The 18,404-nt window shown below is 56.6% G+C and overlaps 2 protein-coding genes across 5 annotated transcripts in view; both read left to right on the forward strand.

Moving 5' to 3' along the window:
* Positions 1-2,334: 2,334 nt before the first annotated feature.
* Positions 2,335-10,117, forward strand: KPTN (kaptin, actin binding protein). Of its 2 annotated transcripts, XM_045531304.1 has the most exons (13): positions 2,366-2,381; positions 2,474-2,624; positions 2,953-3,035; positions 3,159-3,243; positions 3,327-3,381; positions 4,588-4,663; positions 4,793-4,866; positions 5,268-5,377; positions 5,468-5,545; positions 6,425-6,500; positions 7,427-7,562; positions 7,652-7,834; positions 9,670-10,117. In XM_045531304.1, the coding sequence occupies exons 9-13, from the start codon at positions 5,479-5,481 to the stop codon at positions 9,796-9,798; spliced, it is 591 nt and encodes a 196-aa protein (XP_045387260.1). In that variant the 5' UTR covers positions 2,366-2,381; positions 2,474-2,624; positions 2,953-3,035; positions 3,159-3,243; positions 3,327-3,381; positions 4,588-4,663; positions 4,793-4,866; positions 5,268-5,377; positions 5,468-5,478; the 3' UTR covers positions 9,799-10,117. The 2 variants fall into 2 exon arrangements, with proteins under 2 accessions (XP_045387259.1, XP_045387260.1); XM_045531303.1 differs by having other exon boundaries at positions 2,335-2,624.
* A 1,940-nt stretch (positions 10,118-12,057) lies between these two features.
* The window catches only part of SLC8A2 (solute carrier family 8 member A2), a 32,119-nt gene continuing 25,772 nt past the window's right edge, over positions 12,058-18,404 (forward strand). For 2 of the 3 annotated variants that reach the window (XM_045531306.1, XM_045531307.1), the window contains exon 1: positions 12,184-12,324. Coding sequence is in view for 1 of the 3 variants with exons in the window: in XM_045531305.1 (XP_045387261.1) it covers positions 16,811-17,485 (675 nt within the window). In the remaining 2 variants the exon portion in view is untranslated. Of the gene's footprint in view, positions 12,325-16,794; positions 17,486-18,404 lie in introns of all 3 variants that reach the window. The other variant, XM_045531305.1, reaches the window with a different exon arrangement.

Raw genomic sequence — 18,404 nt, forward strand, 5'->3', positions numbered from 1 at the left:
ATGCAACAGTCATCGTAACTGCTCTGGCCGAGAGCGAGTGGAAGAGTCGTGCCAGTCCCCTGTCCTCACCCCACATCCACGTTTCCCTGGAAGGAAGGCTGAACGCCCTGGTGACAGTTGTTCCATCTGTCACAGGATGGAGGGGAGGAGGTGACTTTGGTGGGCAGAGCATGAAGCTCGAGTGGGTCGGGGGAGTGGGAGAGGAGATGCGGGAGAAAGATGGGTAAGAACCAGCCACTTCTGCCACACCCCACCCGGTAGGTCTTCCTGTGTGTCAGGGGACTGGCCTGGGATGTGTGTGCTGCACCCTGTCCCTGGGCTGGGGGCCCCTCACTGTGGGGGCGATGGGCTGGAGGAGGCTCAGTGCCCGAGGCAGGCAGCGTGTCACAGCATGACAGGATAGCATCACGCAGAAGAGGGGCTGCAGCCCTGGGGGCCTGGAGGAGGTGTGGGCCAGGTCAGGTTCCCTTCCCAGGGTCGACAAAAGGCAGCCTATCTCTGACACCCTATCTAGTCCTCTGTCCCCTTCAGCTCCTCCCTCAGTGAAGACTCCCAAGAGCTAGACTGATGGCCAGAGTCTGCCATGGGTGCTGGCTGAAGGGTCGCATGAGAACCTGTTTCTGCCATTAGTGACCGAAACCAGCCATTCCCAGCCCTGGCTATGCTTTCCAATCACTGATATCCAAGCTGGGGCCATGCTCTGATTAACTGTGGTTTGATTGAGATTCCCAACACTTTTCGTTTTTGGTTGAGATTCCCACACTTTTCGTTTATTTTTCTTGAAGCCCTATAGGTGGGTCACTTGTGCAGCAACCGTTAGAAACCTCTGAATAGGATGATTCCTTCCTTCTCAACCCATATGTTCATTTGCTTATTCACTCAACAAATGTTAAGTGAATGTGGTTTATAGGTCACCATGAATGGTAGAAGCCTGAAGAAAACTTACCTCGGAAGTGGTAGAACTGCACCCACATTCCACTGCGTCAGCTAGTGTTCACCAAGCACCTACTGTGTGCCAGGCCCTGGCAATATAGACCATTAGCTTCTCTCGGGAGCTTTTCACCAAATCCAGACATCTGGAATCATAACCTTCCTTTTTACCACCTTTCAGATCCAATCTGCCTTGAGAACTTTCCATTTGCTTTCTCTTACGTACCAGTGTCCCAGGTGCTTAGCAAAGGGCCTGGCGCATATTATACTTGTGATTTTTGACGCTTTGTGCCAGGCATTGTCCAGCAGCTGATGACCTGGCTGTGGCCAAGGGAGATCAGTCGCCGCCTTCATGGAGCTTGCAGTCAGGATGTGTGTGTGTTCTGTGTTTTCTTTCTGTGTGGAAGATTACTCAAGGTGGCTTGGTCAGGTGGCCAACCCACGTCTTCTGGAAGTTATACACAGATGTGCACAGAATCCCCAAACCTTTATGTCCTTCTAGGGACAAAGCAGTATATTCAGGAACCCCAGAAGGCAGAGAAACACCTGGTTTACATCCTGTCCCCACCACTTAACTATCAGTCAAAGGACTTACTCTCCCTGAGCCTTAATTTCATCCTCTGTAAACTAGGATGATGAACCTCTTTGTAGGATTTTTGCAAAGATCTAGTGAGATAAATTTGTAAAGGATGTCCTGGCACATCGGAAAAGCTCAGTAAATACTGAGTAAATGAATGGGAGGCGGGTAACAATAGGCCTTGCAAAGTGATTGTGAGGAGTCAATAAGATAATCAGGACCAACATGACTGTCACCAAGTAGGTGTTCCATAAAGGAGGTGGTTATGACATGCCAGGATAGATAGCCGGATTTTTTTACGTCGGGTGAGAAGAATGCATCTTGCCATTTTAAAGATAGTGTTAAAATAACGAACTATGGAGTTACCTTGTTTGAGTTCCAATACTGACTGCACACCTTAACTAGCTGTGTGCTCTTAGGCAACTTACTTTACCTCTCTGCCTCATTCCCCTCATCTGTAAAATGGATTTAAGATTACTTATTTCAACCTCCTTGTGAGTTTTGAATAAATCGTTAGATGGAACGCGATTAGAGCAGTTCCTGTACGTAAGGGGAATATTAAGTTTTCTGATGATTACTCTACCTTCCACACAGCATACCGCGCGGGGCTGTGGGCCACCACCTCGCATCTCTGATCAGTCTCAGGGCAGCCCCTTCCTAGGTCCTGAATTGGAAAGGGAACGAGCACGCAGGCGCGGTGGAGCGAAGTCGCGTAAGAGGCCTGGGCAGCCGAGCTGGCCGCCATCTTGGAAAGGGCAGCGACGGCAGCTTCTCTACGTCATCAGTCTGCGCAGCGGGCGGGTACCCCGCGGTTCTGGTCGCTTCGAGAGCCGTGGGTGGGGTAAGGCGGGTTGCAGCACGGGCAGCGGAGAGGGTGAGTGGCTGAGGGGCGTGATGGGAGAGGCGGCCGTGGCGGCGGAGCCTTGCCCGCTGCGCGAGGACAGCTTCACGCGCTTCTCGTCGCAGAGCAATGTGTACGGGCTGGCAGGAGGTGCCGGCGGGCGCGGGGAGCTGCTGGCCGCCACCCTTAAAGGCAAGGTACTCGGCTTCCGCTACCAAGACCTCCGACAGAAAATCCGGCCGGTGGCCAAGGAGCTGCAGTTCAACTATATCCCCGGTGCGTGGCGCCGTGGGGCCGGGGGACCTGGAACGCGGGGTCACCATGATGGGAGAATGGAAGCAGGGTGACTGAAGGGAGTCAAAGCTGATAGTCATTGGGGTCAGGAGGCGGGGTAGTGGGTCTGGAAGTGGTCAGGGTTTCAGGATTCCTCAGACCTGGAGGTCAGGATCCCTGGTACACAGGGTTCAGAGGTCACGGTGATGGTGATCAGGACTCACTGGGGCCCAGAGGTCGTGATAATTGCAGTGGTCAGAGCTCACCGTTATTGGACATACTGGGGTCACAAGTCTGCCTGAAACCTGAACTTTGAACTCTCCCCTCCCAGTGGACGCAGAGATCGTCTCCATCGACACCTTCAACAAGTCGCCCCCAAAGCGGGGCCTGGTTGTGGGGATCACCTTCATCAAGGTATCCAGAGCTCCCTCCACCCACCCTCGCCCTCCTCCCTACACACATGGTGGTTCCCACCAAGCCCACCCCAGATCCCTCCTGTGGCCCCTACCCTCTCCTGAGGCCAGTTTCCTCCCCCAGGATTCAGGGGACAAGGGCAGCCCCTTCCTTAACATTTACTGCGACTACGAGCCTGGCTCTGAGTACAACCTTGACTCCATTGCCCGTGAGTGTTGGCCTAGAGGGAAGGACTGTGGGAGGGGGGCCCAGCAGGTCCCCCGTGCCCATCTGCCTGTGTTCCCCCTACAGAGAGCTGCCTGAACCTGGAGCTCCAGTTCACTCCTTTCCAGCTGTGCCACGCAGAGTGAGTGTCCCCTGGGCACCCATGCCCACCCCCTTCTAGGCATAGGAGCCCTGGGTTCTCAAACCGCTTTCTTACTTACAGATTAACTTACAGACTCTGTTTCCCCATCTGGAAAATAAAGGGGTTGTACTGGATTAGGGATTGAAAACTAAAATGCCTTTAGGGGCCTGAGAGGTATGTGAGAGTGGGCAGGCACAAGTGTAACGCAGTGGGGAGGGTGTGTGTGTGAGGTTGGGAAGCTGTAGCTAACTGGAGACTGCAATCCTGCCCATAGACAATCTATTTTTGTTTTTTAGAGCATCATGCTTTTAAGGTGGCCGTGGACCAGACTTTGCCATTCTTGAACTAGATAGTCTGAGTTCAGTGAGCACTTGTGTTCTAGACATCTAGAATTCCCAGATTCTAATGTTCCAGATTCTGACATTCCAAGATCGGAGATGCTAAGTTTTCTAGAGTTGGAAGCTCTGAGATTCTAAGACTTGAACATTTTACAGTTGGATAGAAGCCAGGATCTTTTGAGATTCTGTAATGGTATAGTCCTAATATTCCCATATTTCGAGGAGATAGAATAGAGACCATGTAGAATACCAAGGTCCAAGAATCCCAAAGTATATGGGTTCCATTCTAGAGCTCCAGGTTCCATTCGAGAACACTGACGGTCTAGCACAGGGATTGGGAAGCTATTTTTTGTAAAGGCTCAGTAAATATTAGGCTTTGAGAGCTACCACTACCCAACTCTGCCATTGTAGCAAGAAAACAGCCATTGACAGTCTGTAAGTGAATGGGCGTGGCTGTGTTCCAATAACGCTTTGGGTTGGATTTGGTCTGCAGGTCATAGTTGGCCAACCTCTGTTCCAGCAGGTGAGAGTTCCAGAAACTGAGATTCTAATGCAGTAACGTTCTAGATGCTAGGATTTGGATGTTCTTCCGTTCCATAAATCTGAATATCCATGACGACAAATTCTAAAAGTTCTAGTATTTCAGACTAGAACTTCTAGAATACTGGGGTTCCAGATTTCTTCATTTCAGGGAGATAGAGTACTAAGGAGTTGGGGCCCTGAGATTCTAGCCCCGGGTCCCGTGTCTGGATCCCAGAATGTTAGGGTTGTCACAGGCAAGGGTTCTTACAAGAGGATGGTTCTAAAACATGGATTCTACCATACTCAGGTTCTACCGCGTTGGGATTCTAGATTTCTCTGCTTTCAGGGTTCAGGTCGGGGATCAACTGGAGACTGTGTTTCTCCTGAGTGGGAATGACCCGGCCATTCATCTCTACAAGGAGGTGAGGCAGGGGGGAGACGTGCTGGGCAGAGCCCTCACGGGCGGATGTCGCCGCAGGCTGGTGTTGGGGCGTGTGCATGAGGCTGGCTGCTGACTTTAAGTGGGGCGGGGTGGGTCTTGCCTCCACCAGAACGAGGGGCTCCATCAGTTTGAGGAACAGCCCGTGGAAAACCTCTTCCCAGAGCTCACAAACCTGACCAGTAGGTAGGAGAGACCCTGAAAAAGGCCAGCGGGGACCAGGGCGGCAACCTCAGAGAAATCGGGTGGCGGGAGTGACCTCAAAGACAGCAGTGGGGGGAGATGACCCTAGAGAAATTGGGCAATGGTGATGAGCTCAGAACAGTCAGGCCACGGCAGGACGTCAGAGAAATTGCTCAACGGGGCGACCCCAGAAGAAATAGGAGGTGGACTCAGTAATCAGGTGGTGGGAATTGTCCCCAGAGAAATGGGGCAGTGGGGGTTACCTTGGAGGAATTAGGCAGCGGGGTCCCAGGCCTGCAAGGAGGAGGTGGGTGTTCCTGAGGAGGCAGAGGTGTGGGGCTGGGGCCCAGGCATGGCCCTCCGTCTTGTCTGTCCTCCCTCCCTCCCACCCACCCACCCAGCAGTGTCCTCTGGCTTGATGTCCACAACCTCCCTGGCACATCCCGGCGCCTCTCAGCTCTGGGCTGTCAGAGTGGTTATGTCCGTGTTGCCCACGTGGACCAGCAGAGTCGAGGTGAGGGCTGGGGCTGGGGCTGGCCTGGGCTGGGGCTGATGGGGGACTGGGGTGGGGGGACAGGGCCCTGAGTCTTTGCTCTCCACGCAGAGGTTTTGCAGATGTGGACGGTCCTGCAGGATGGCCCCATCTCCCGAGTGATCGTGTTCAGCCTCTCAGCCCCCGAGGGTGAGCTCTAGGCTCAGGGGTGGGGAGGGGCCAGGGCGGGGGAAGGCAACTCTGCAGGCTTGGCTCCCCGCACCCAAATTTACACCCCTCTCCCGAAGTGTCCGGCTCCCCCATCCCTTCCACCCGCATCCTCTGCTCCAGCCTTGAAGTTTGTCTCTTCCCACCCCCCTTGAATTTAACTTCCAGCTACTTGCCCATGTGGTCTAACCCAGGTCTTTTCTATTAGGGTCCACATTTGATCTCCTCACTTGGGTCTAACCTTAGGCCTGTACCCTAAGGTTGAGCCTCCACCCTGCCATTTGTAATCCAACCTTCACTACTCACTGGTGACTTGCTCCCCGCTCTGGCCTTCTTACTGTGTCTCTTGCTGCAGTCTAACCCCAGGCTCTTCTCATAGACTCAGCACCGTCTCACCACTCGGGGTCCAACCTGTCCCCCCAGGTGTCAATCTGCTTCTGTTCCTTTACTGTCATCTGTCCTTTGCTGGCATTTCATTGACCTGACCTCTGTCCCTCCAACTACAGTCTGTCTTCTGTCCATTAGGTTGGTCTTTGCTCTTATTTCCCTGCTATGGTCTATTCCCTGACCCTCCCACCGTGGTCTAACGTTAGGCTTTGCTATAGTCTAACCTTTGTCTCTTTAATGTGGTCTAACCTCTGACCTTTTAAACTGTCATCTAACACCTGTTTCTCCTTCTGGTGTCTGACTTCAGTCATTTCTTTTGTGATCCAACCTCTAACCCTCCCTCTGTAGCACAAACTCAAGTCTTTTTCTTGAGATCTAACCTGCATTCCTTTCACCGAAGCGGGTAGGGATATGAGGAGGAGCCTGGAACCTGTCCCCACAGAACTCCCCTCCCCATTCATGTTTCTTCTCCAGAGACCAAGGACAGGCCCCGGCGGGAAGAGTACAGCGTGCTCGTGGCCAGCATGTTGGAGCCAGCAGTGGTGTATCGGTGAGGTCTAACCTTGTATCTTTGCACCGTGGCCTAACCTTGGCATTCTCAGCAGCAAGGCCCTTCGGGTCGGTTAGTCAGGGCTGAGCAAGTAAAGATATTTGTGACCCCGGGAGGGGACTGTGAGTATTTAGGTCTAGATCTTGTAGGGCTGCGGACCAGTACTGGTCTGTGGCCTGTTAGGAGCCAGGCTGCACAGCAGGAGGTGAGCGGCGGGTGAGTGAGCGAAGCTTCATCTGTATTTACAGCCGCTCCCCAGCCCATGGAAAGATTGTCTTCCATGAAACCGGTCCCTGGTGCCAAAAAAGGTTGGGGACCACTGTTGTAGGGAATATGTGGCGGCCTTGGCACGGGAACAGAGATGTCCACACCCCCTGCGGTGGGTGGACTAGGTGTGCTGACAAGTGTTTAATCACTGGCTGTGCGTGGGAGAAGCCCAGATTTGTCGTGTTTACCAATTTCCGTGGGGTAAATACTCCCACCGAGGTGGGTTTCAAGCCACCAACAAGATGCCAGAATTTCTGCAAATGTCCCCGTCAGCTCCTGTGAGCCAGTAGGAGCCAGCTCGGGCACACCACGGGTGGACAGTGAAGATGTCCACACTGGGGCCAGACTCTCTTCAGGCTCCGTGAGGGCAGTGTGGGTGTCCAGATTGGGGACGAGTGTGTCTAAATCCCCAGATGGAACAATGTGGGCTTCCGTTTGAGGGTGAGATGGTCCCTGAGGTGAACAGTTTGAGTGAACAGGTTGCCCATTGCTGGGTCTGTGAAAATGTCTAAATTGGAGACGAGGGTGTCCAGGCTGCAGGAGGAATGGTGCTTCCCTGAGGAGGGAAGCAATGTGGGCGTCCGGCTCAGGGTCTGCCGCTGAGGGTGGTGGGCACTGCATTCTGACCTCAATCTTTCTGCTGCATTTGGGACCCTCAGGGACCTGCTGCACCGGGGCCTCGAGGACCAGCTTCTCCTGCCTGGCAGTGACCAGTTTGACAGCGTCCTCTGTGGCCTGGTCACTGATGTGGATTTGGATGGGCGGCCAGAAGTCCTGGTGGCCACCTACGGACAGGTGGGACCTGGGGGATGGAGCCACTGCCTACCTGTCTCTCTCCACCGCTGTCCATCAACCCCTGTGACCTTGGCCCCTCACCCCTGCAGGAATTGCTCTGTTACAAGTACTGGGGCCCGGAGTCTGGGCTCCTCGAGGCTGAGTGTGGGTTCCGCCTGCTGTGGCAGCGGAGCTTCTCCAGTCCCCTGCTGGCCATGGCACACGTGGACCTGACCGGGGACGGGCTGCAGGAGCTCGCCGTGGTCTCCCTGAAGGGCGTGCACATCCTGCAGGTAACCGGGGCTCTCGGGCCAGGTCCCCTAGAAGCAGAGCCTGCAGTCGGGGGGCAGGTTGCTCACCTGCTTTACCGAGGGTGAATTCTGACAGGAGACCTGCCAAGGGGTGAGGGAGGTGGGACAGGGGGCGGGAGAGGCCAGGCAAGGAGGGGTCACCAGGGAGTCTCAGCCTGATCCCACGGGAACCCCGCCTTCAGGCAGGGGGTCATGGCTGCAGGCCACCTCCCAGGCGAGGGACTCATTTCTGGGAGGCTGTTCCGAGGGGGCAGCTGGGGGCGGGGCACCAGCCTGGTGCAGGGGGTTTAGATGTGGCATCTGTCACCCCGGCCCCCTGGCCTGCCCTGAGCCTTCCTGCATTCTGTCCTTCGTTCCCCATGCCTTATCGAACTCTGTCGCTTCCCTGTGGCCCAGCCTTGGATCTACCCTGCCATGGGCTGACCTTGATCCTTGCACGGGGCAGTTGGACCTTGCCCTCCCGCTCAGGCGGTGGCTCTCCCCTCTTTCCTGCAGCTGACGCTGTTCTCCATCTTGGACCGGCTTCACACTGGCTGCGGGCTAACCTCTGACTTGCTGTCGAGTTTCTAACTTGCAAGTCACACGTCCTACCCTTCCCCTACCGCGTAACCTCCAGTCCTCCTCCTCCAGCTGACTTTCAACCTCCCGCTGTGGTCTGACCTTGAACACGTCCCACGCTAGTCTAGCCTCAACTTTCCATTGAGATCAAGCCCTTGAACTGTGCTCTGACATCCAGCCTTGTGCTGTGATTTGACCTCTGACCCTCCCACAGCAGTCTTACAGCCGTGACCCTTGTTATGGTCTAACACCAGCCATTCACTGGGACCCTCCAGTCCAACTGCCGTATCTAACCTCTGACCTGTGTCACTGTAGCATGTGTCCCACCCTGCAGGCTGTGGTGTGCCTTTATTTCCTAATCTTACGTTTGCCTTCTCCCTCCCTCTGGTCTGACTCCAGGGTCCTTTTTGGTGTGGTCTAGCCCGGCTTCTTACAGGTTAGATCCTCAGTCATTGCTACTGGGGTCTAATAGTTGCGGCTTCCTCTGCAATCTTTGCTTGGGTCTATTCCTACATTCTGATCCTCAATAGAATGGTCTAGGTTAGACCTCAGAAGAAAAGATACGGGTTGGACTCCAGTGGAAAGGTCTGAAGCTACAGCACAGTGGGTAGGGCAAAGGTTAGACCTGAGTAAAATGGAATGAGGTTAGACCCCAGCAGAAATGACTGAGGTCACAACCAATGCAGAGGTCTGAGGTTAGACCTTGATGCAGAGGACACAGGCTAGACCCTAGCGGAGAGGTTTAGACCCCAAAGGGAAGCAGATAGGTTAGATCTGCAGCAAGAGACCAGTTCAACTGTGGGAGCAGGGACTTGCCTTTCACGGCGACCTAACATCACATCATCCCTTATTATTCTATTTCAAGCCATTTTTCTGTGACCGCTGGGCCTCCTTCTTTGTTCCTTCTATTAAGGCCTAACCTCACATCCTACGGGCTCTAACTCTGTCCCTTACGCTGTGACACAGTCCTCTCTCTTCCACTTGGATTTGCTCCTTCTCTGCTCTGTTGACCTGTCCTTTTCTGCTAGGGTCTCACTATTGTCCCTCCCACTGGAAATGCACTGAAGGCCGTCGCCCTGGGGCCTAGCCTTCACCCCACCACAGAGACTCATCTCACACTGTGGTCTGCCCTGCGTCCTCCCAGCGGGGCTGAGCTCCTGGCCTTTGGCGTTGCCTAACTCTGAAGCATCCTCCCTGGTCTGAACTGCACCCCTAGCTCTTTCTCAGCTCTGTTCTCCTCCTCCCCTTGTTCCCCACAGCACAGCCTGATCCAGGCCTCGGAGCTGGTCCTGACCCGGCTTCGGCATCAAGTGGAGCAGAGGAGACATCGGCCACAAGGGCTGGGGGATGGGGGTGGTTCGGGGCCTGCTGAGAACCCGGCCTCTTGAGCACCCACCCACCCAGCCACTCTTCCCAGACCCGGGGCAGTTCATGGGGTCCCCACCTCTAGCTGCTGATGGGGGGTGTCCTGAAGGAGACGATGCTCTCCCCAGACCACCGCCCCCACCCCCAGTGTGGTGGAGCTGCGAGTTCCTGCCCTGGCTTTGCCCCAGTGTGCCCTGTGACCCTGGCTAACCCCTTCCTCTCTCTGTGCCCGGATGTCCCTCTTGGAAAACAGGGTTGATCCCTTGATCCCACCCAACTCTCTCCACTCCCCGTGAGAATTCATCAGCTGATGATTATTTATATGTCCAGAGGAACAAAGCCCGCACGGTTGTCTTCGTTCTTTGGTTTGGTGAGCATCTGTTGAGCACCTGCTGTGTGCCATGCTCTGTGTTGGATGCTGGATTCACCCAGAACAACTGGAGAATGGGGGCGGGGGCATTTGGGAGAGAGGAAATCCAAGGACAGAGGTTAGATCCCAGGGTAGACCTCAGAGGGAAGAAACGAGGTGAATCCCTAGCAGAAAGGCTGAGGTTAAAGCACTAGGGAACAGACCATGTAAAATATACGAGGAAGGCCTGCAAGTGAACTGCAGTTAGACCCTAGTGGAGAGAGCTGAGGTTAGATCTTGCAGAGAGGACTGGGGTTAGACCCCAGTAGAAAGGTCTGGATCGGAGGGTAGATCCCAGTGGAAAGACAAAGGAGTTGAGCCTCAGAGGGACTCCTGTGGCTGGAAAGGACTGCTGTGGGCAGCTGTGGTCCAACTGTGCAGAGGGTCTGAGGCTGGACCCCAACACAAATAACTGTGGTTAGACCGTGTGCAAAGGGCCAAGGTTAGACCCCAGCAGAAGGTAACTGAGTTTCGATCCCAGTGCTGAGTCCTGAGGCCAAGACCCAGGCAGAGAGGACCCAGGATATACCATTGCTGGGAAGGACTAACGGTAGGTCTCATCTGAAAAGCCCAGGGGATTGGGGAACCAGCGAGTTGGAGACAGGGCTGATTTTCCCAGCCTGTGGCTGTGGCCCTTTCTGTAGTACCAGGAGGGGGGATCAGAGGCTTCCATCTCAGGCACCAGTGCAGGGTGGGAATGATGGGAGGAGTCCTGCCCTCTCCCACCACAGGCCAGGAATAGCATCCAGGTCAGCACGGCCGGGGGAGGGCTGCTTCCTCCCCAGGGTGGGGTTGGGTGGGACACCAGCTTCCTGAGGGGCAGGGCAGGGTCGGGGAGTGCCAGGCACCACAGTCATTCTGGCCGTCTGTCTGCCTCCTGCCATGTAAGTCCACCCGTTAGTCTGACCACCAGCACTGACAGTGAAGACCCACCCACCTGTTCTCCATGGTGGCTTTTGGGGCCACTGCTGTCTTCATCCCCTCTCCCAGAAGGCAGGTCCCGGCGTGGGAAGTTGCAGAGTTGGATCGTCTCCCTCTCCTGGCAGCAGGCCCAAGGGTGTCCAGCCGGGACTGGCAGTGGGCTCGAGCAGGGCCCCCTCCCTCCCAACCCCCTGCGGAGACGGAGCACTTGACCCTAGGTTCACACGCCATCACCTCCCGTCCTGGGGTGGGGTTTGGGGTGAGGTTAGTGATGCTGTGGGTCTGCGGGGTGTGTGAGCCCCGGGCCCCTGCTTGGGCTTTTGCAGTTCACTTCCTGACTTCTTGCCCAGTCTTCAACCTGGGGCAGCGTCCGCTGTGGCAGTTAAAGATTTAGAGTCTGGAGCTATATTCGCCACCCCGTGCCTTAGTTTCCCTGTCTGTGAAACGGGGCTCACAGTAGCATCCAGGTTGCTGTGAGGGTTGATTGAGTCAACATGTGTCAGGCGCTTGTAAAAAATGTTCTAACGGTGGCTGGCAGGTGGAAAGTGCTGGGTGAGTGGCAGCTGTGTTGTTGTGATTATTAACGGGTGTCCCTGTGAGGTCGTGTGTGCAGGCACCGTCTGTGAATTTGGATCCGACTCCGGCTCAACATTCTTGCCCTCCGCCCGGTTCTGCCAGCCTGTAACTATTTGTAGCTGCCTCTGCGTCTTTTGGCCCTTGTATGGAGTGGAGACTCGTGCGTGTGTGTGTGTGTGTGTGCGTGTGTGCGCGTGTGTGTGTCGTGGGGGGGCGGGGGAAGCCTCGGAAACACGCACACGCGAGCGCCCTCCGCTGCTGTCCGTCGCCTCCGGTGCTGAACCCGAGGCCGGCAGGGCCACCTCCTCTCCCCGCTGCTCCCGCCCCCTCCCCCCAGGCCCCTCCCCCGCCGCCCGGCCCCCCTCTCTCCCCGCCTCCTCCTCCCCCTCGGGCTCCTCCCCCTCCCTCTCGACTCTCCCCCGTCCCTCCTCCCTCGCTCCCTGGCCGACTCCCCCTCCCCCGTGTCCCTCCCCCCTCCTCGCCTCTCCTCCCTCTGCCCCTCTCCCTCCCCTCCTCCCTGGCTCTCCCTCGCAGTCTCCGGCTTCTCTCGCTCTCCATCTCGCTCTCTCTCCGTCTTTCGGGCGGAGTCGCCCGCCGCCGCCAGCCCGGTGCTGGGGGGACCCGCTCCAGGCTGCAGCCGCAGGTAGGAGACCCCAGTGGTGGGGTGGGCGCAGGAGAAGGACGGGGTTACCCCGGGCGCGGGGAGGGGGCGGTCTGCGGAGCCGGGGGCCGCTGTCCCTGAGCCGGTTTCTGCGGGCCGGGGGGCTGCACGTCCCGGCGCGGGTGCGGGCGGGCGCCCTTCCGTGGGGTGGGGGTGTCGCCGGCAGCCCCCACACCCTCAGCCCCTCCCGCGTCCCAGGAGGGCTGATGGGGGCCTCCTGGGCCCCGAGGGGGCAAGAACACCCCACCCCCGCCCCGTCGGGGGCACCCCCCTTCCCTCCTCCGCCCCCGCCTTCCTGCGTCTGGGTCTCATCTTTCAGTCTCAGGGGTCTCTGGCCGAGTCTGGCTGTTCCGATTCCTCTCCCTGAATCCCAGTCTCTCTCTCTCTCTCTCTCTCTCTCTCTCTCTCTCTCTCTCTCTCTCTCTCTCTGTCTCTCACTCTTGTCCCCCTCTCCCCGGGTCTCTCTGCGCCGGGGTCTGGTCAGAGTCTCGCCCGTGCTCTAAGTCCTGGTTTCTCTCTGCTTTCCTCTTGCGCCATCTCTGTGTTTCTCTGTCTCTGTGTCTCTGCCTCCCTCCCCTGTCTCAGCTTTCCCCGTGTCTCTGTCAGGCTGTCTCTGCTTCCTCCGAGTCTCTGCTCCTTCCCATCTCTGTGTGTGTTTCCTCTCTCTTCCCTGTCTCTGTCTCTCTGGGTCTCCCTGTCTCTGGTCTCCATCTGTCTCTGGGTATCTCGATCTCTGTTTCTCTGCTCTCGCTGTCCCTGGGAGCCAGTGCACTTTCCTCCCACACACCTTTGTCTCCGCCCCTGGCAGGGGAGACCTGGAGGAAGAAGACCCCCCGCAGAGTGGGCTCCCCCCGAAGGCCTGGAGTCCTCCAAACTCCTGTCTCTCCAGCTGGGCTCAAGCTCCCCCGTCGTCCTCCCAGCGGGCACCCGCCCCGGCCCTCCCCGGAGGACAGAGCCCCTCTCCTCTCCCCTGCCTTGTTTCTGTTACCCTGAGGCCAGTCCTTGCACTTTAACCTGTAACCTTTGTAGTAGAGATTGGACCAGTCCCTCCTTCAATCTAACCACCCCCCCATTCCTCTTGGTATAAACTAGACCAGTCCTGCCTACAGTCTAACTTCCATGCCTCTTGCCGTTTGTCCAGTTCTTGACTTATTCATCATCTGACCATTACTGAATGCCTTTCCCACTCCAGGCACGGCACTAGGCACTGGGTCATGCCAGGCCAGTCCTTCCTGCAGTCTCACTTCCATCCCTTTTATGGCATGCCAGCCTCAGACCTGTCTGGGTGGGGATGGATCTGAAAAGCTATTCTGCCACCTCTTTGGGGGGGGGTCTGAAAGGGCCCTTCTGAGTCCTGAGGCCCCTGGCCAGTACATCCTCTTCCTTCCTTAAGGGAAGGGGATCCCAGAGGAGGGGGGTGAGAGTGGCAAGGGGAGAGGTGTGCGGCTGTGTTTGTGTGTGTGTGTGCGCGCGCGCGCGCGCGTGCATGTCTTTGGCCGTGGGTGAGGCCCTAGCCCTGTGTGACGGTGCCCGCGTGGGGCTTCGGATGACTTAAAAAGAGCACCGGGTTCCGCCCCCCGCCTTGACTTCCCACCTGCGCTGCCCGGACTCGAAACTGTGTGGCTTGGCTGATATTTTTCCCTCCTCTGGGCGTCAGCTCACTGGTCAGCATGTCACAGCCCCGGACACCCAAACTCTGTGTGTGATCCCCAGGCTGGGGCACTGAGGTGCTGCGAGGGAGAGCCTGGGCCCGCCCCGGGGCAGGAAGTGTGCGTGTCTAGGAGTCTGTGTCCCCACCTTGCATTCCTCTGAGGGCCAGAGGGTGGCCCTGAGCACAGCCAGGAACCACCCCCCACTGCGTGAGGGGTATGACGGAGGGGGTCACCCCGCATGCCAGACTGCACCCGCCCCTAAGCCTGCAGTCGAGCTCAACAGATGGGGACACCAAAGCCCCAGGGGGCGTGCGAGGCAGAACAGGGGTGCCCACTGCTGACCCCGCTGGCCAAAGGCCCACGTGGGTGAGGAGAGATGGCCCTGGGAGATGTGGCCGCCTCCCTGGGACCGGGAAATGGTGCCGGCCATCTGCCCTCCCAGCTCCCACCCTGGGCTCAACCTGATCCTTTTGCCCCTGGGTTCTAAACCCAGATTAGGTTTCTGCGCTGCTGGAGGACCGAGAGGCAGAGGCAGGCGTCTCGAGCAGAGAGAGCTGGCTGTCCCCAGCATCGGGGCTCAGACCTCTTGGTCATTCATTTCACAAATGTTTATCTCATGTTCTCCCTCTCTGACCTCTCCTCCCCGAAGGCCCCAGAGAGAGGAAACCAGGTTTTGCAGGAAAGGGGCTTGAGCTAGGCTGCTTTACCCGACCCCTGAGCAAGAAGGACAGGCATGAGAGCACCCATCTGCAGCCTCTGGTGTCCCTTGAGGACTGCGTGGGAGGAGGGACAGGTGGTTAAACTTGAGGGAGGACTTCCCGGGCCGCGGCCACCTCCCTGAGCGAAGGAGTTAGATGCTTTAGATGAATTCTTGACTCCCAGGTGGTCCTTGTTGCTCCTGAGAGCAGGGAAGGAGGGAGGGAGAAGAGAGCTCGAGTTCTTTGCTTTGGATCCTGGTGGGTTCGTAATTATGCCTAAGTCGTTGCTAATTAGGGGGCTGCTAATTAGATGTATCATTAGGGGCCTTGCTGAGGGGGCTAATTGTGCAGTGGCCCTTTAAACCCCTCTTCCCACCCCCCGCCTACACACACACACACACACACACACACACACACACACACAGGCTCCCTGGCTTGCTCGCTCCTTCTTGGGAAGTTCTGCCAACATTCTGCCTCCCTCCCCCAGAGGAGCCAGCTCCCAGCCCATAGGTACGTGGGCGTGAGTTGGGGCTGTGGGTTAGACTCCCAGAAGAACTTTTCAGACAGAAATGGAGGTTACTGGGAGAAATGAGGCTGGTGGACGAAAGAGGGGTCTGGGATGGTGGAGGCTCCGAGGGCACCTCTGCTCCTCCCTTCCTCCCTCCCTATTTTTATAGGTCACTACATGGGGGGGGTCCTCTAGGAGAGAGAACCTAGGAGCCACGGAGTTGGTGCGGGGTGACTTTGGGCAAGTTATTTAACCTCTCGGAGGTTTGGTCCTCTCATCTGTGAAATGGATGGGGACTCCCAAAAGGAGGATGGTATCAGTTTGGATAGGGTGGTCAGGGAAGGTGACATCAGAGTATATACCCAATGGGAAGAGGGAGCAAGGACGTGTGGGAAAGTATCCCAGGAGTGGGGACAGCAGGTGCAAAATCCCCAAGGCAGAAGCCCTGGAGAGGCTGAGGAGCAGAGAGGAGGACGGGGGCTGGAGCTGGCTGGGCCAGGAGCAGGGGGTGGGAATTGAGGCCTGAGAGGGAATGGGGGTGAGGGGGGCCACGTCATGGTGGACCTCCTGGGCCACAGAGAGCACTCTGCTACTCTGAGTGACACCGGAGCCAGGGAGGGTTCTGAGCAGATGAGGAGGGACATGAACTGATTTGTGGTTTTAAAAGAAACCTGGACAAGACACAGTAATAGCCACTCAAACCCAGGACCACAGCAGGGAGAGAAGTACTGGGACAGTAGAGACCTCACACTCACAGATGGGACAAAAAGCCCAGCACGGGGCCTTGCGTGCCTCGGTCGCTAAGGAACTGTGCACCTTACAGAGCTGGGGAACAGCCCAGATCAGAGACCCAGGGATGCCGGGGAGACCGACACCCACTACCACCTCTCCTAGCCCCCTGCCCCCTGCCAAAACAGACAGACGGACACCCCAGCACCTGCCACGGTGTAAATCCCAAGCAGGAGCTCTCAGAGGGCCAAGTTGGGAACTATTAGAGTCACCTGATGAATTTAGGGCCACCATGTCCCCACCTCTCACCCTGAATACAGAGTGTGCGTTCTTGTGAACCCGGCTGCATTCAGCCTTTGCCATGGCCGTGAGATTCGCCCGGGCCGTGGAGCGCGTCAGGCGTTCGCTCCCTCTTCAGTGCTGCGTACTATTCCACTGTGTGTCTGCCCCGCCACGTGCTTCTCCATTTTCCTGCTGATGGGCAACTGGGTGGTTTCGAGCTTGGAGCTGTTGCAAATAAGGCTGCTGTGGATGTTCTCGTAGGTGTCTTTTGGTGGACATATGGACCTGTTTCCCTTGGCTCCACACCCAGGAGCAGAACTGCTGAGTCGTAGCATGTGTGACGTTCAGCTGTAGTTCCGCAAAGTGCTCGGGCCAATTCCCACTCCCGCCAGCAGCGCGTGAGGGTTCCTCTTTCTTTACCTTTCTTCTTCTCCGTGGCTGCATCTGGCGCTCTCTGCGTCTCCCTGTGTCTGTCTCCCTCCTTCCCCGTCCTCCCTGTATTGGTCCTCAGCTCCCCCCTCTTTCCTTCCCCAAACAAGCTTGGACTTTTGTGTGACTCAGACCTCCCCCTCCTCCCCCATAGGATCCCACCACCCTCCATGGCTCCCCTGGCCTTGGTGGGGGTCGCGCTCCTCCTGGGGGCTCCCCCCTGTTCCGGGGCGGCCACCCCGACCCCCTCCCTGCCGCCTCCCCCGGCCAATGACAGCGATACCAGCACAGGGGGCTGCCAGGGCTCCAACCGCTGCCAGCCGGGGGTCTTGCTGCCCGTGTGGGAGCCCGACGACCCGTCGCTGGGTGACAAGGCGGCACGGGCGGTGGTCTACTTTGTGGCCATGGTCTACATGTTCCTGGGCGTGTCCATCATCGCTGACCGCTTCATGGCGGCCATCGAGGTCATCACGTCGAAGGAGAAGGAGATTACCATCACCAAGGCCAACGGCGAGACCAGCGTGGGCACCGTCCGCATCTGGAACGAGACGGTGTCCAACCTCACGCTCATGGCCCTGGGCTCCTCGGCGCCCGAGATCCTGCTGTCAGTCATCGAGGTCTGCGGCCACAACTTCCAGGCGGGCGAGCTGGGCCCGGGCACCATCGTGGGGAGCGCTGCCTTTAACATGTTCGTGGTCATTGCCGTGTGCATCTACGTCATCCCGGCTGGCGAGAGCCGCAAGATTAAGCATCTGAGAGTCTTCTTTGTCACCGCCTCGTGGAGTATCTTCGCCTATGTCTGGCTTTATCTCATCCTCGCTGTCTTTTCCCCAGGTGTGGTCCAGGTAAGCAAGCACCCGTGGAGACTTTCTTGGTGCATGCTGGATGTGTGTATTTGCAGAAATGCATGCTCACATCTGAGAGGGCCACCGATTATAGGGACTGGAGTCCTGCTGGTGCTACCCAGCCATGTCTCTGGAAGGTGCCGCAAGCACTCATCTGCCCAGAGGGGACACCGTTTTGCAGTACAGTATACTCACCCAGAAGGGATTCCTTTTAACTCTCACTGTGAAAGAGCACTGTATGTGCTAACAGAACTCCTGTGATCTGTGTAACGCATGCCAGGTATGTTCACATGTTTTCCTACACTCCCTGCCTTTTGCATAATTTATTCCCGCTTTTGCCATAAAACATCCTCTATTTGCATAATTCATACTACACTTGCATAATCCAGCCTTGTGTTTTCTGACAGTGCTAATTGGTTTGGGTAACTTGGTGCAATTTGCATAATTTATCCACGGGCTCGCACAGCTACATGCCCACATCTGCATCATTTGGCTCTGTATTTGCCCGATATGCAATCACGGTTTGCATAATTCATTCATTATTCATAATTGATTTCTGATGTTGGGATAATTTATGTCACTTCAGTGTAAGTTTTACTCCCATCCAACCCAGCATAGATAGAAGCCCAATGACTACTCTGCATAATTTATTCCAATAGTGACACAAAATTGAGACCCACAGCTGCATGATTTACACCTCCGTTCCCATAATCACTTGCCTCTCATCTGTCCAGTGTCTTAACCTGCATACTCTACAGGCTCCCTTTACAACATTTGCCTAATTTATTTCCCACAGCCCCGTGACTGCCACGCACATTTGCATAATTTATTTATGGGCCTGGCCTCATTCAGTCACACACATGCATAATTTATTTGCGGGTGTCCAGGATTCATTCACACGCGTGTATAATCTATTTTC

Source organism: Lemur catta, chromosome 19 (assembly GCF_020740605.2).
Source record: "Lemur catta isolate mLemCat1 chromosome 19, mLemCat1.pri, whole genome shotgun sequence".
In the NCBI taxonomy this organism is placed as follows: domain Eukaryota; kingdom Metazoa; phylum Chordata; class Mammalia; order Primates; family Lemuridae; genus Lemur; species Lemur catta.